Here is a 15,135-nt window from a genome sequence, read left to right on the forward strand (position 1 = left end):
GAAGGATGAAATTCACCTTCTCTGGCTTCAGCTGTCTAAGCACTGGCTCTCAAAATACCCAGTGCTAAGAAACTGATAACTCAGGCTCTTATACACCATCTTAGGCTGAGACAAATCATTCCAGAAAGGGGCTGAAGAACTGGTTAGTTACAACAATCTGAGCTAAATCCTGCAGAGGTATAACATGGACTGCCTTATTGTATCACAGTGATGTCCCAGTAACCATGGGACTTTTAGGTGAGAGCTGAGAAAAACACATACCGTTCAACACCTATGCCTATTCAAAGTCAAGGATTCCCACAATTTTAAGATCAGTAATGTCATAATGAAACAATACTCACCTGACACCAGATGAAATTATTTATTATGAAAAAGAATTAAATTAACAATTACTTGGGTCTCAATAGCTGCAACATTATAAAATGGAAAGCTAAAGGTTAATGCACTTCATATCTACTTGGTCAGTTCAAAAGCATTCCCTTCAAAACACTTCCCAAAAGCCCACACGCTGCAGGCTGCAGCACCCTGCACTCTAAGAAAGTCCTCTCTCAGGTCACAAAACCCCAAAATTGCTCAAGTAGCAGAACCATCCTTCTTCCTTGCATACTCTGAAGGTATTGTTGGACCATTTTGATCCCTGTCCACATAAGATACTGTCACCAGTACCATTGGATATCTTAACTGGGAGTCAGTTGTTTATAACACCAATCATAGTTATGTAACCAGTAATGAGTCTGAACATCACTCTCTCACCTGACACACAGCTCAGCATTTGATGATGATAAATAAAAAACAAGGATTCATAATAAGAATGCAAATACAGTAATTTTGTAGTGCATATGTAAAACATGTTTTTACACTCCTGATACAGCGCTTGCTGTGCAGAAGGAAAAAAGCATCTTTTGTTCCTCCAGCCACACAGAGTCACAGCCAAAGTAGGTGCAGGACCACTGGGGAGAAGAATGCAAAAGTGCCCCTGAGCTGAGTCGTGCCTCTCTGACTAAACTGCAGCTGTGGAAGTGATTGCTGTTCCCCTTCTAAGGAAAATGAATTGATGCGTGTGGTTATGGTTTTATATTGTACACTTTCTTCAGACAGGACTTTTGAAAGGCATCAGCTGTCTCTAGAGTTTCTCGTTTATAACCTTGATATAACTAACCTTGGTTTATATACCAATGACATAAAAGATAGTAGCCACCTTGTCCCATTAGCAGCAAAACTGAAACAGCAGAACAAGTTCTCTTTGAAATGCAGTTTATTCTACAAACATTTAGAGTAAAATATTTAGCTATTTTCCATAACCACATGTAATACCAGAAGGAAAAAGCACAAGAGAGAAGTATGGGCATTTGAAGGTTACTCACAGATGCTTTCTAAACTACTCACTTGCTAAGGAAGCATTAAATGGGAGCTGAAATATTTCCTTTAGTTTACAATCATGTTCTCCTCTTTGGGCATTTTGTTTCCACGCATCCACATTCATCTACATGCACATATGTGAATTGGACTGTCTTATGCTCAGAGCAAACCAGTTCCACCTTCACTTCATGACTCCTTTTTTCATGGCAGCAAATGCATCTGTGTTCCATTTCACTGGCCTCGAAGGAATACCTACAGAAATGAGATTTGCACATCAATCTGCTGCCCAGTGCCTTCCCAAACTGATTCATATTTGCTGCTCCAAATAGAGGTACTTCTAAGGAGCAGAGAAGCAAAATTTCCTATCATTTTTTCTGGTTATTCATAACAGTCTTTCCTCAGGATGCTACTGGCCATGCAGGGCCAGATCTTCTGACATCAATGAGGAAAATTCCAGTAACTTCAGTGGATTTTCAATTAGGCCCATTCTGGCAAAACAGAAAGGAACAATTCCTGCAGAGACCAAAGAGCAGGAAGAAACTCCACTAAACACCTGAGCTGTTAAAAATCCACATAAAGACATGTTTAAGAACAGGTAGTTAATAAATATAGCTGATGTCTTTTCAAAGGGACCAATTTTCCTAACATAAGGCACTCCTGTGACACTAAGGACATTTAGTCACACATTTAGTCGTATTCGTAATGACTGCTGTTCTGCACACCCAGTTTCCCAACCAGATACTTCTAAACAGTGGGAAGGGGACAACAGCTGCAAAAAAGAACCCAGGAAGACCAGACATGGGAGAGGACAGAGAAATGTTTCCTACTTACACAGAATATGTACTGCAGGTCCCTTCACAAAAGGGCACTGGAACTGGAGCAGCTGACTTGCAGTTGTTGTGAATAATATACTGTTCTTTGATATTGCGTTTGCATTTATGTGGCAGGTCAATACCTGTGTAGGAGAACACTTCTGTTAGACTTCTTCAGACTGGGGAATAAAAGTTTTGAAAGGTATCTGCTAGGAAACTAGGGGCTGACTATACTAGAGTATCCTGCTAAAACTTTTTACAGTTCAAATGTATAACCGAAAAACCAAATGGGAGTGCAAAAAGACACTAATTCAACAATGCAATTTTCTGCTGATCAAGGCACTTTTCTATTTGTGGACTAGATTATATGAAGAGTTATGTATAAGTGTATGTAAAGATGCTGTTGAACCAAGACCTAAAGAAGACATGAAGGGTTCGGGTTTTTTAAAATTACTATAAATGACATTTATTACTGTATAACCACCTATGATTTCTGGGTGGATGCTACAGAAAAAAAGACCCCTTTTTCCATGCAATTTCTAGATGAAAGAATACAGAACATATTTTCTACAAATTTCTTATCAGGAGTATACTCCAAACTAACAGTATTTCACTTATTTAAAACACAGAAAAGGAGATCAAAGAATTTTAGTTTCCCCACTGGAAGACATTAAGGCAGGTTTTTAGCCTCAGCTCTGAGTGGATTTTTAACCTCAGCTGTGGGTACAAAACAGCTTTGCTGCTGTAAGAACAGTCTTCCAGTCTGTAGAAACTGCCGACTCTCAAGTGCATGCAGAAACAGAACTACAAGCAGGGAGAACCTAACAGTATTGGAACAGGGAATCAGTGATTTAATGCACTCACATGTCTTACAACAGCCATCTGAAGTCACATCAACTGTCCCCTGCATTGAAAGCAAACAGAACCATAACAGTTAGCAGATGCATATACTGCTAAGCAGCTAATAGCCATGATAAGAGTTCAGATATATTCCCTCAAGTCTAAGCAACACAGTTTCTTCATCAGACTTATTTGTGTACCAACTATATATAAAACTTCTTAAAAAAAAATCCAGCAAGGAACGGAGTGAATTTTCTTAAAATTATGTATCCTCTCAGGGCAAGTAAAATGTCCTGTAACACTTGCCTGACCATACATAGGTTCTATTACATAATGATGTGGGGTTGGAAGGGATATCTGGAGATCACCTAGTCCAACCCCCCTGCCAGAGCAAGTCCACCTACAGCAGGTTGCATGGGAACGTGTCCAGGCGGGTTTTGAATGTCTCCAGAGATGGAGACTCCAACACCTCCCTGGGCAGCCTGTTCCAGGGCTCTGCCACCCTCAAAGGAAAGAAGTTCCTCCTCATGATTAGATGGAACTTTTTTTCAGGTTTATGGTCATTACCTCTTCTCCTGTCACTGGGCACCACTGAAAAAAGACTGGCCCCATCCTCCTGACACCCACCCTTTAAGTACTTATAGGTGTTGATCAGATCTTTCCCTCAGTCTTCTCTGCTCCATACTAGAAAGAGCCAAGTCCCTCAGCCTTTCCTCCTAAGAGAGGTGTTCTAGGCCCCTAATCATCTTTGTAGCTTTTTGCTGTACCCTCTCCATCAGTTTCCTTCTTGTCCTTGAACCGGGGAGCTCAAAACACACACATTGATGTCCCTTGCCAGGTTTAATTCCAAGGAGGCTTTGGCTTTCCTCATTTCATCCCTGCATACTCTAACTGCATTCTTATAATCTTCCCAAGAGGTCAGGCCCTTAATTTATTTCTATAATTTTATAATTTTATTGAAGCGAGCACATAAAATGCAGCCCCAGAGAATGATAGCTGCTTCTGGAATTGAACCTGTGCAGAACCTTCCCAATGGGTAATTCAAGTCAATGGCTATCTTTGTCCCTGTTTTGGTTTTCAAACCTGCTGCAAAGCCCCATCAGGCTTCTGAAAGTTACTGGAAACCACTAATTGCTGAAATCCAGGGCATGAATGATACCCCTTGCTAATCCATGTACTTTGCTTACTGATGCACGATGTATGAGAAGAGACTGTGTTCATTGGTTCCCCCAGGGGTCGATGGTTAGTTACCATTTGCTCAATTGCATTTCATAACACTGGTGCTTCTCAAGTGATGAAAAATCTCACCTTGCTATTGCCCCAGTACTCTTCTCTTTCAAGTTCTAATGTTTATCCCCTAACAAGTAAAATGTGTGGGTTATTTGCAAATAGTTTGTTTTACTTCCATGGGACCCTTCATTCAGGACTGAAAAAGCACATTTCCTTCAAACAAGGATGATCAGTTCAGAAAGGTCAAGGATTACTGAAGTGGCTCATTCAAAACAGTAAAGAAAACCCCCAGACCATCAGTACAGCTCTTCCAGAGGCATTTTTTTCTGGTTCTAAAATACTTACCGGTACACAGTTTGATTCTTCAAATGGTAGGCAGACCTTTACTGTACTAGTCAAGGAAAACTGGCCTGCTGATTCAGTGCATGTGTACTGGGTACAGTTATCATATGGAGCTTTATAACTCTTTCCAACCTGAATAAAAACAGGAAAAAAACCCAACCAAATATAGTATAGCAATAAAAATAGAACAACACAATAGTAATACATTCAATGTGGAATAAAATACACACAAAAGAAAAATAATTTTTTTAAAGGATTTAAACACTCTTTTAATAGATGGAAGAAAAACAAAGAGTGTGAAAGAGGAGAAAAGTCTTCATAATAGATAAATGCATAGCTTCGTCATGGAAACATAATAGTTGTATACTGGCACACAAGAAGTTAGCTTGCAAGATAAATTATCAAGGAATAAATGGATGAAATAGATAAGCTATTAGTCAGTGGTTGACATAGCATCACTAATTGTTCACAGGAAGAGCAGGCTGTAATAAAACCAAAGAGCTAGCCAGTCTACACAATGCTATGCTCACAAGACATGGTGTATTACCTGTATGTGTTACTGAGTCACGACACTACAGCAGTTATGCCACTTTTGATTTCTGCCTTTACAAAATCAGATCTAGTGGTAGTACAGCTATATCGGCTCACTCACTCTATTTAGCCCTATATCTCCAGGGCAAGATGATGACACTGTTTGCAGATCGGAGCAGCATGATGTGAAGCCAGCTCATGTATCTCTGCAAGAGCAGTATTATACAATGTCACCATCCCCTCCAAATTCTTTCTCTCTGTTGCATGTCAGGAGGAGGGGTGGTAATGTGATTTCCATTCCTGCCAGAAATGCATAATTTTCAACATGGTGGTGCCAGTGAGGTGCACACAGCAGAGAGCAGCTGTATAAACATCTGCATTTACCTTGGAAATAGGGATATCCCAGCCTCAAAATCTACCACACCATTTCAAAAAATGCTGGGGTCTTTATGATAAAGCAGCCTTGTGTGCAGAGCCAGGGAGTGCTTACCTCAATGGTCACATTGCCAAATGGAAAATTTGCCACACATGCCACTTGCTGGCACTGGCTGCAGCACTGACCCTCCTCTTCCACGTAGCGGAAACCCTGTGGGAATAAAGTTTTCATTTAGCCATGTTACCTGATGTGGGTACTTGGTCTGATATGATTATCCACAAGAATTGCTGCTGTCAGATATGTGAAGATCGTGCCTTAGTTATTTCCTGCCCTATGTTTTAGGTATCCATTGGTCTCTTGGTGGGTGCGGGTCTGGCTGGCTTCAGGAAACAGGATAATAGTTTTATCAGTTTTTAGGATCGGTGGTGGGTCTCGCCTTATCTGGGCAAGAACAGAAAGGAAACCACTATTTGCTTACATTCAGTAACAGACTGAACAGTTTGGTGCACTTCCAGCTCATGCGTACTGAGGAGTGTCTACTGTGCAGTTTCTTTACAATCTTAATTTTTAAGCTGAAAATGGGCAACACCAACAGAATGGCACAAACATTGTCTGTCAGCAGTTGGACTTCTCTTTAACAGGTTTGCAATCGTTCCCTCTCAGGACTTCTTTCCAAGGGTGACCTCTTAAATTTGCTAGAGCAACAATAACCAGTACCCTAAAAAAGACTTTACAAAAAATCTAATAAAAACTTATATCCTGATGTCATTCAGTGAGGAAGCAGTTACACTATCCCAGTTTTACAGTACATCTCCTCAGCAGCCACTGTCCATGGCTGGGGAGGCTGGGTGTGCAGTACTGACCTGCTGGCAGGTGGTTTGACATTTCACTGGAACACAACGGATGCGGTTGGTCTGTGTCACAACGTCCTGCTCATCTGTGCATACACAGTCCTCGCAAGAGCTTTTAGGCACCACGGCACCAGGCTGGAAATATAGAGGAGAGAGGAGACAGGCCATGGCAAGAATTCAGGGAGTTCTATAATAAAGGTACATGACCTGGACTATCAAAAACGAATGTTTATACTTGGGGTTGATTTTTGTAAGAACTTCCTGAAATGAAAGCCTCCAGATTTTTTAGACCTCCCACTGTCAGTATCACAAAATGAATGCAAGGCTGACACTCCTTAGGGCATCAGTTGTCTTAAATGAGTTCTTACGTTATCTCATGAATTCCAAGCATCAATTTTCACTCAGTTTGACCTATTAGTTCATCTTACAAAATCCAATGAGATTTAGAATTTGTATTCAATCAGAATTCCGAATTCTTGACTCTAAAAGATACTGGTCTCTAGCATTACCTATTCAGGAACATTTCCAATAGTATGTAAGACTACTGGGAGAAAATTACAGGCCATTCTAGTCCTGCTTTTTCTGTAAGTATTTACAATAACAGCTTCAGAAAATTCTGCATTAATCTGTGGAAAGAAGTGTCTGGAAGTTGACCTACCTTAAATTCAACTCCTTCTGAAACACATACACCTTTTGGTACTGTAAGAAAAAATAAAATTAAATGGATATCTAGGAATGATGTAAACAGTTACTCTACTCATCTCTGAGTTGTGAAAGACTTAAAGGAAATAAAGAGTACAACTGAGTTATTCAGTAGCCTTAATATCTTGCACAAAATGGTGAAAAAAGTAACTAGTATGTGCTGCTAATTTTTATTCAGAGGCCCACATGTAACATCTGGTCAGATATTATGCATGGAGTAGGGGATAATTCTATATCCTGGTATTTTCCATATAGAAAAATCTATTTTCCTCATGGGTTTAAACCCTGATTGAAATTAGTTGAGATTTTCTTTACTGTTAACTGTCTTTCTGGTAACAGAGCCAACGAGAAGCTGGGTCAGGTATGTGAATCTGGAAATATCTTGGCAGCAGAGCTTCAGGATGGGTTCAATGTAACCAACCTTCATTATCTGATCAATACATTAACTCACTGAATAGTAGCCACAGAGAACCTAGTCACTTCACCTCCAAAAACAGTAAAGCACCAATTGTAACCACTGAAAGGGAAGGGGGGAGGCTGCTGCTTGTGATTTTGACTCGTTTATAAAAAAAGAAACAGTCCAAGGAATAAATGAAACACCTTAAGGTAACACGGTACTTACTACATGAAAAGACAGGACAACAACCATCTGCAGATATAGCAACCACTGGCTGGAAGCCCAAGTCACATGCTGTTTTGTTGATAATGCAGGTTTTTATATCACATTCTGCAATAGGCAAGAAAGAAAAAGTAAGCCAAAGCATTCTGTCCAGCAGTGCTACTTGCAGACCAAAGCTTGAACATCCAAGAAATTGGGTACGAATAGATTATTCTTTATCCACACATTTTTGCAGTTTGGGATATGTTCAGGTGAAGTAATTCTAAGCTTGCTCTACTGTAAAGCTCTTCCCTGGGCATACACTTCTGGCTTTTGTTGCTCCTTCTCTTTCCCCACTGGATATCATCTCTAGAAAAACTAAACACCCTCATGTCAGAGAAGTGACAGAGAAACAAGTTGGGGTAAAGGTAAATGAGTCAGAGAGTGAAAAAAAAAGAGTCAGTAGATGAGAGCCAAAGGTGTAAAGGTGGGGACATGCAAGACAAAGCACCCTGACAGTACCCACTGCTCCATCAAGGCATCCAAGGAGCCTATTGGACTGCTGCTTGGCAGCATGAAGGGATGAGGAACAAAAAATCATCCCCCCACCATTGCCAGCGTCCCCTGTACTGCATGTTACTATAGGTGCTGGGAATGGCCAGGGTTAGGAGCAAGCTCACGAGGAGATCCTGTGGGCTTTTGGGATGGGAAGGGGCAAATGGAAAGATGAGGGCAAACACATATCAGGAATCTCCACAGGAGGCCTTGGAGGAGCCTGGAAGATGAGCACATCCTCCCTTACTGGATGGATCTCTGTGCAAGGATCAACCTCTCATCTCAGAAAGGACAAGAGACAGGGGATCCTGTGAAGCACATGGTGGTCCCAATGGCCCATGGGGGATTTTAAAATGTAAGTATCTGGCCATGGTCATGGCACTACTTTAGAATAAAAGCTGGACCAGAGGAGGTCTCTTCTGATAGCAAGAGCTCCTGGCGTGTAGGTGGAAGAAATGACCACTCCAGTGTGTTTATTGGAATCTGGTACCTGTGAGGTACCAGATCTCACTTGAGGATTGCTGCTAAAGGCAAATGATGTGGCATTATGACATCTAAATTACCTACTCACCACAGACTGTCTCTGTGCAGCATGGGTCATCCAGACGTGTTTTTATTTTGCGTACAAAGCCCTCTTTAGTGCAGTTGATAGGTGGAGATTTAGCACAAGGGCGGGGGAAGCAAGAGATATTCAAGGTTGCTTCATCGCAAGAACAGTGTTGACAGTCCTGCTCCCAAGTCTCTCTAGGCTGTGAAAACAATAGGGATAGTAGTTCAGAGAGCAAAACCAGAAGCATTATATTAATGGATGCCTGCTGCAAGACAGTGTAGGGCTGGGTTGCCCTCGGGTATTATGAAGGAAAACCAGAGTTCAAATCCCAAAGGAGGAGAAGGAGAATCTGTTGTTTTATTTCCCACTGCCATTGTGATTCAGTGGTAGTTAAGGTTAGACTTAAAAGAAGAAATGCATGCAGTTGTTTTTACAAGAGGTCACAGCACCCAGCTATAGTATAAAGACAGTATTTTCCTTTTTCTTACCTGTTTTACTGACCCATCTTTTGCAGTGCAACCTATAAAATGAATTACAGATTCCTTTAATGATAACTTTAATGAACTTTAATGAACCAGGGAAAACAGCAGGACAGGACAGAAGGTAGGTCTTGAAATCTGACAAACAGTACAAAGAGAGTTCCAGAGTACAAAGTCGTAGGTTGTGTCCCCAAAACATCTTAAAGATCGTCCTCTTTGTTCTTTTCAAAGTTGCACTTTCTGCACTAGAGCAGGCAGAAACTGCCAATCTAAAACACTTCCAGCTTAACTAGAAAGGGTCAGTATCTCCCCCATTTCCTCTGTACCCAGAACATTGCCCTTTCTGTGCACTTCCAGTCAGGGTCTTATCCCCACTTTCCATCCCACCATTTACATTATTTCTTACCACAGACAGAAACACAAATGCCATCATGATCATTCAGCAGAATTTTTCCATCAGGACAGTAGCATCCCTCAACAAACACTGGTGTGTTATTTTGGAAGGGGACGGTGTCCATAACGACCTTTCTGCACAATTAGAATATAAATAGGAAGAAATAAGAGGCATAAATGTGTCCCAGGGCACCTAAATCCCAGGGGAATCTGAACTTCCAGCCTTCCCCAGTGATTTTCAAATGATGGACTTGAACACTGCCTTAGGACATGACCCACCTGCTGAAGCAAGTGTTTCTTTTTGCTTCACCGCATGGCTTGTATACCTGATCCTGAGCACAGCTGGCCTCTGTGGAGCATTACAACACACAGGTTAGAGAGCGCAGAGCCACGTGTACCCTTCAATGCACAACGGATGGACTGCACACGCTAACGCAGCTCACCCCATGAGTCTGCACGGCACAGGCTCTTACCCAGCGAGGGTGTCCCTGCAGCTTCAGCAAGAGGGGATCGATGGATTCAGCAAGGTACTTAGGACAGTACTAGTAGTGCTTACCTCTGCATCACTAGGTTCCCCCTAAGCAGGTCAAAGCACGCAGAGAGAAGCTGTGTGTTGCCATCTAGTGACAAAGCTCCAGGCAACACACAGGGCTCCTCAGCTGAGCTGCTCATCAGAGACTATGGGCCTGTTTCCCACTTGTTTTGCGCCAGTTCTGGACTGGGACAAGCTTGTTGATTTGTTCCTGCTTTTTCTCAGGTCCAGAGCAGCCCAGAAAAAGACTGAAGCCTCAAACAGGCACGTAGGTGAGGGAAAAACAGACTGGAGTCATTTGACCACCAGCAGGTCTTTCCCAGGCTTACCGCATTGCCCATTCGCCTGTCTCCTCCAGTCCACGCAGACCCCGTGGAGCCCACACAAGGCTGCGTACGTCTGCATGCTCTGGCACTCGGTGCTGGGGTGCTGTTCTGAGCACCCACTGGCCACACATGCCTCATAGTAGGGCTGTGGGGGGACCACTCTGTGGCACTCGGTCAGGTTCCTTTGCAAAGCAAGCAGACAGACATGGCATTTCAGTTCCTTGGGCTACTTCCAAGGTCGAATTCAACACAGAACCAAACCCGTCCCTACCCAGGAAAGCCTCAAGGTAAAGATACAACTACAAATTGCACCAATAGGTAACATGCCCACACAACTTAATTAAGAAGGAACTTTACCTCCCATTCTTTACAATGCTTTGAAAGGAAGCAATTTTATGTCGGACTGATACCTCTAAAGAAAAGTCTCCCACACAGCTCATAGCTATAATTCTATATGCTGAAATTTTTATGTAAGCATGTTTGACAATCCTGTTTTAAACCACAAAATTATTTTAAAAAACAGACAGACACATTGGCTTGCTATAGCCTGACTCTGTTCCTTTTCATCCTGAGCTTTCAGATACTGAATTATAGCTAGTTCCTCATTGGCTTCTCCAGAACTGACAGGTAGAGAGAGTGCAAAGCAGCAGACACTATTAAGGGAGTTTGATGATGCAGCTGAAAAACATCTGCCAAACTCAGCAACATTCGCACATCAGTTCACTGTTTAGTTTTTCAAGGTATGCTAGACTTCATATTTTCATAACGTCCTGTAAGCAGTTCACCCAAGTCATTTAGTGAAGCAAAAAATCATCTTGTGGACTTATTTTTCTGGTGCTTTTGGGAGTTGTCTTACCAGATGATTTTACATAGATTGGAAGGCTCACAGTGCTGATGATATTCAATCTCAGCTGGTTCTGAGACACCTGGATTACAGTATCTGTTGGTAGGATCTGGCACTTTCCAGTCTAATGCCATCTCTTTGAAGGACTCGATAACCTCACCATTCCTCTTCATAGCATCATCAGACTTCTGGTTGGTGCAGGTACCTGGTAGCAATATAAAGACAAAATAACAGTTTAAGGACAGTTGATGCTGATGAAGCTGCTATTAGAGAAATCTGGAGGGAAGTTCTCCTCCTTGTGAGTTCACAAGAACTGTTTCTAGGAAGAGAAGGCTAGAAGAAATAGTTTGGCAGTTACTCATGAAAACCTGAGTTGATGCATTGGTTGATGCATTTCTTCTGGTGGATAAAGCAACTGAGATGGCTCTGTCTAGTACAGAACTCTGCAGATTTCATACATTTGCATATTGAGTAGATATGATCTAGAGGAAGGGCTTAGAATTTCAAAAGGAAGTGACTAAAAGCTCTGTCTCCTGACAGTGTCTTTGCATCAAATAGAGATACATTTGTTAAAATTTGTGAGAAAGAGAAATCATTGGAGTTAGAAGCATTTAGAGATGTTTACAAGATGAGAAAAAGAAAGAGGAAATTTTATTACTGTCATTCAGAATTCATTACAGCCTTCATTACTGTCAGCTGATGCAGACACTCACCACACAGTCCCATTGTGTCATTATAAAACTTTCCAAAAGGGAGTTTTATGTAAAATGCTAGTCGACTGTAGGAGACATAAACTTCTAATTCAGGTATTTCAACTATGACATAAAGGCCAGAACTGGTTATCCTGATACCATTCTTGGAAATGTCTGGAACAACTTTCTTATCATTAAACAAAATCTAAAAAGAAGAGAAACAAAATGTCTCTATGTAAATCCTCATGTTTAGTAACATATGGGGTTTGTGTAACTGGAAAATAGAGCAGCACAAATTCAGACCTCAGGCGCACCAAATGAAGTCTGTCAAAGGCAGTCCTTTAAGCAATTCTCTATGATTCCCTTTTTAATATGTTATAGTTTATTTTTGAATGCTCATGTCAGGAAGAAAAAAACAACTTTCAATCATGTGATCATTTCCCAAGAATATAAAAATTTCTGTTGACACAAAGGAAAAAAAAGAGAGAGAGAGAAAGCCATGTAATTGCATTTCCTACCCATTCCATTTTTTACAAGCTTCATCCTTTGTTGTGACAGGATATCTGGCACTATAGTAATATAACTACAGCAAAATAAAATTGAGAATTCATTTTAACAGAATACTTTACCAGGTTTGTTTCTTTTCCCTGTTCCATTGCTTGTGTCAGAATAACAACAGAGTTGTAATGAAAAATGAGAAGGGACATTGAACAAATTGCTCCATCAATGGCACCACAGTAGTAGTTGTCTATGTGAATCCAGAAGTTGTGAGATTCAGGATGAATTGACTTTACAAGGACATAGGTGCAGTTTTCTTTAAAATGGTAATATGTTCCATCAAAAGTCACATAGTGCTCATTTCCCCATCCACTGCAAATACCTGGAAGACAGAGTGACAGACTTCAAGTTTGGCTTCTGAGCTTCCTGTAAGTACAAGCTGGTTTTAACTCTTTTACTCGTTTTCAGTGAGAGCTGAAATAACCAGTTTAATAAAGAAAAGTTAGCCTAGCAAGGACACTCTTATCTGCACTTGACACCCCATGTTTTAGATGGGACTTCTGCTCTATTACATCCTACTAATTAATATGAATGTAATATAGATGTTGACCACATAAATTTGTTTTTCGTGAGGCCCAGCTGAACATAACATAAATTTCAGGAATTCTCCTGCCACAGTACTTACACTGACACTGAAAGACTTCACAGCAACCAGTTTCATCGTAGTGTTTCATGAATGGGAAACCATTGACACAGAGTCTCAGTTGCTGAGGAGGGCAAGTCATGCTGGACAGTTTAATATTGTTTCCTTCTCCCAAGCAAGTAGCAATCTGGCAGTTTCCAAAGTTCCATGTTTCATTAAACTATTGACGGATTGAAAAAGAAGAGGGGAGGCACATAACAAAATAACGTAATGAAATCTTTAAAATTACACCCAGCAACTACGCTCCATTAATTGTCTAGCGTGGTGTTATTTGCTATCTATTCTTTCTCTGAAAATCAGGCAATGTGAAACACATAGCAATAAATAGAGCCTTGATATCTACTTCTCTTCTACAACATTTTGTATAGGACTCAATATTAAGGTCCTAACCGATTATGATGATGGAACACTACCAGATGTGGTTTCCTAGCCTTTCTTCAGCTTAGGTAGCTCTGCCTACATACAATCATTTAGATGTTTCAGGTGATCAGAATAATCTTCAATTTATTCCCTGATTTTTTGGGGGGCTTCTGGTATACTTCTAAATCATCTATTTCTCCCGCACCTACAGTCCAGCTGTAGTGGTGGTTACCATCTTCAGAAGAGAACACCAACTCTTGGCTGCAGGTAATGCTGTAGCTGAAGAAACACCTCTTCTTTCAAGTCTCTCACCTTTCTGGGAGGAATGAGCCCGAGACAATCGCTCACAGGAGGTTTCGTGGAAGCAGGAACTCGGCTTGTTGCACTGGGAGCAGATGTTGGTGGACAGGTTTCAGAGCCTGGATCACAGACCTTGAGGGCCTCAGTATGACCAATTTTACACTCTGTCCAAATTAATTCTATCTGACACGATGCATTGCAAACGGAGTAAGCACAATGACCTGGTATATTCACTGGCAGAGAAACATTTTGTCCTGCAAAGCCAAAACCCGACTGTTAGCACTGGACTGTGCACGAAACTGGTAACTCTCAAGGCCAATTACAGACTGACCACATACTCAGCCCTGTATTTAATTAGCTGGATCTACCTGTACCAGATGGCCATGTTCAGGTGTGACTGTCCATCTGCAGCTCCTTGAATTCAGTGACTGAATTGGAGCTCAATTCATACAAATAGTAAAGGCGGAGGGAGGGCCACAGGTGGCCAATCTGCGATTCTGCTCTTAAGTATATCACTAGGAGTTGAAAACGAGTACAAGAGGAGAGAATACTGAATACGTCACTGACTGCATCTGGTCTTCACAAAGACCAGGAGATAGGTGGTTCAGGAGCTACTGAGAGATGAAGAAGAGTCTTCTCTCCTCTGCTTTTGGAATATGACTGCAGATTACAAGCCTGTGTTAAGCAGTTTGGGATTCAGGGTTTGTGCTGGAATTAGCATCTGCTATAAGCTTCCTTACACCAGGGATACCCAAACCAGGATAAAGTTATAGAATATGGGAGAGTTGTAGTTCCTCAGGTGTTAGTTACAATTCAAAGATGTAACAAGTTGTGGTAATGTGTAACTGCAGCAGGCTCAATGAGCGCTTGCTGAACCACCGTTATCTAACAGTACATGTACTCACATAGATGGGGCAGGAAAAAAAAAATAATGCTTGGTTCCTCACCCATTTCTATCAATTGTCCATTGTCTTTGCAGAAGCAGGGAGTGGCTACCATTGATGATGGAGGTGCAGATGTTACAGGTTGCATATGTCGTTCTGCAGGAAATGAAATAAATTAATACTAATTCCCTCTGTTACTCCACTTTCAAGCCCTGTGACATCTGTTACATTCTATACAATCACAAAAAGAGGAAAAAGTAATCCTTTTCGTACCCTCACCACATTCATTACAGGTACAGACTAAAACCATCTTCTTTGTATTTATATATACTCTATTACACTATATACTATTAGAATAATACACAAACACTCCCCCTT

The 15,135-nt window shown here is 41.3% G+C and overlaps 1 protein-coding gene across 1 annotated transcript in view; it reads right to left on the reverse strand.

The window, feature by feature from the left end:
* Positions 1-1,237: 1,237 nt before the first annotated feature.
* Positions 1,238-15,135, reverse strand: part of LOC106898629 (mucin-5B) — a 45,092-nt gene continuing 31,194 nt past the window's right edge. Inside the window, exons 29-47 of the mRNA XM_014959943.1 lie at positions 14,821-14,913; positions 13,886-14,127; positions 13,196-13,373; positions 12,642-12,892; positions 12,034-12,217; positions 11,333-11,525; positions 10,480-10,658; positions 9,898-9,967; positions 9,632-9,753; positions 9,235-9,266; positions 8,768-8,945; positions 7,666-7,770; positions 7,000-7,040; positions 6,354-6,476; positions 5,605-5,700; positions 4,587-4,715; positions 3,036-3,075; positions 2,191-2,314; positions 1,238-1,611 (exon numbers count right to left, since the gene is read on the reverse strand). Of these exons, the coding sequence (XP_014815429.1) occupies positions 1,437-1,611; positions 2,191-2,314; positions 3,036-3,075; positions 4,587-4,715; positions 5,605-5,700; positions 6,354-6,476; positions 7,000-7,040; positions 7,666-7,770; positions 8,768-8,945; positions 9,235-9,266; positions 9,632-9,753; positions 9,898-9,967; positions 10,480-10,658; positions 11,333-11,525; positions 12,034-12,217; positions 12,642-12,892; positions 13,196-13,373; positions 13,886-14,127; positions 14,821-14,913 (2,555 nt within the window). The 3' untranslated portion in view covers positions 1,238-1,436. The remainder of the gene's footprint in view (positions 1,612-2,190; positions 2,315-3,035; positions 3,076-4,586; positions 4,716-5,604; positions 5,701-6,353; positions 6,477-6,999; positions 7,041-7,665; positions 7,771-8,767; positions 8,946-9,234; positions 9,267-9,631; positions 9,754-9,897; positions 9,968-10,479; positions 10,659-11,332; positions 11,526-12,033; positions 12,218-12,641; positions 12,893-13,195; positions 13,374-13,885; positions 14,128-14,820; positions 14,914-15,135) is intronic.

This window comes from Calidris pugnax, unplaced genomic scaffold, assembly GCF_001431845.1.
Source record: "Calidris pugnax isolate Ruff unplaced genomic scaffold, ASM143184v1 scaffold435, whole genome shotgun sequence".
Taxonomy (NCBI): Eukaryota; Metazoa; Chordata; class Aves; order Charadriiformes; family Scolopacidae; genus Calidris; species Calidris pugnax.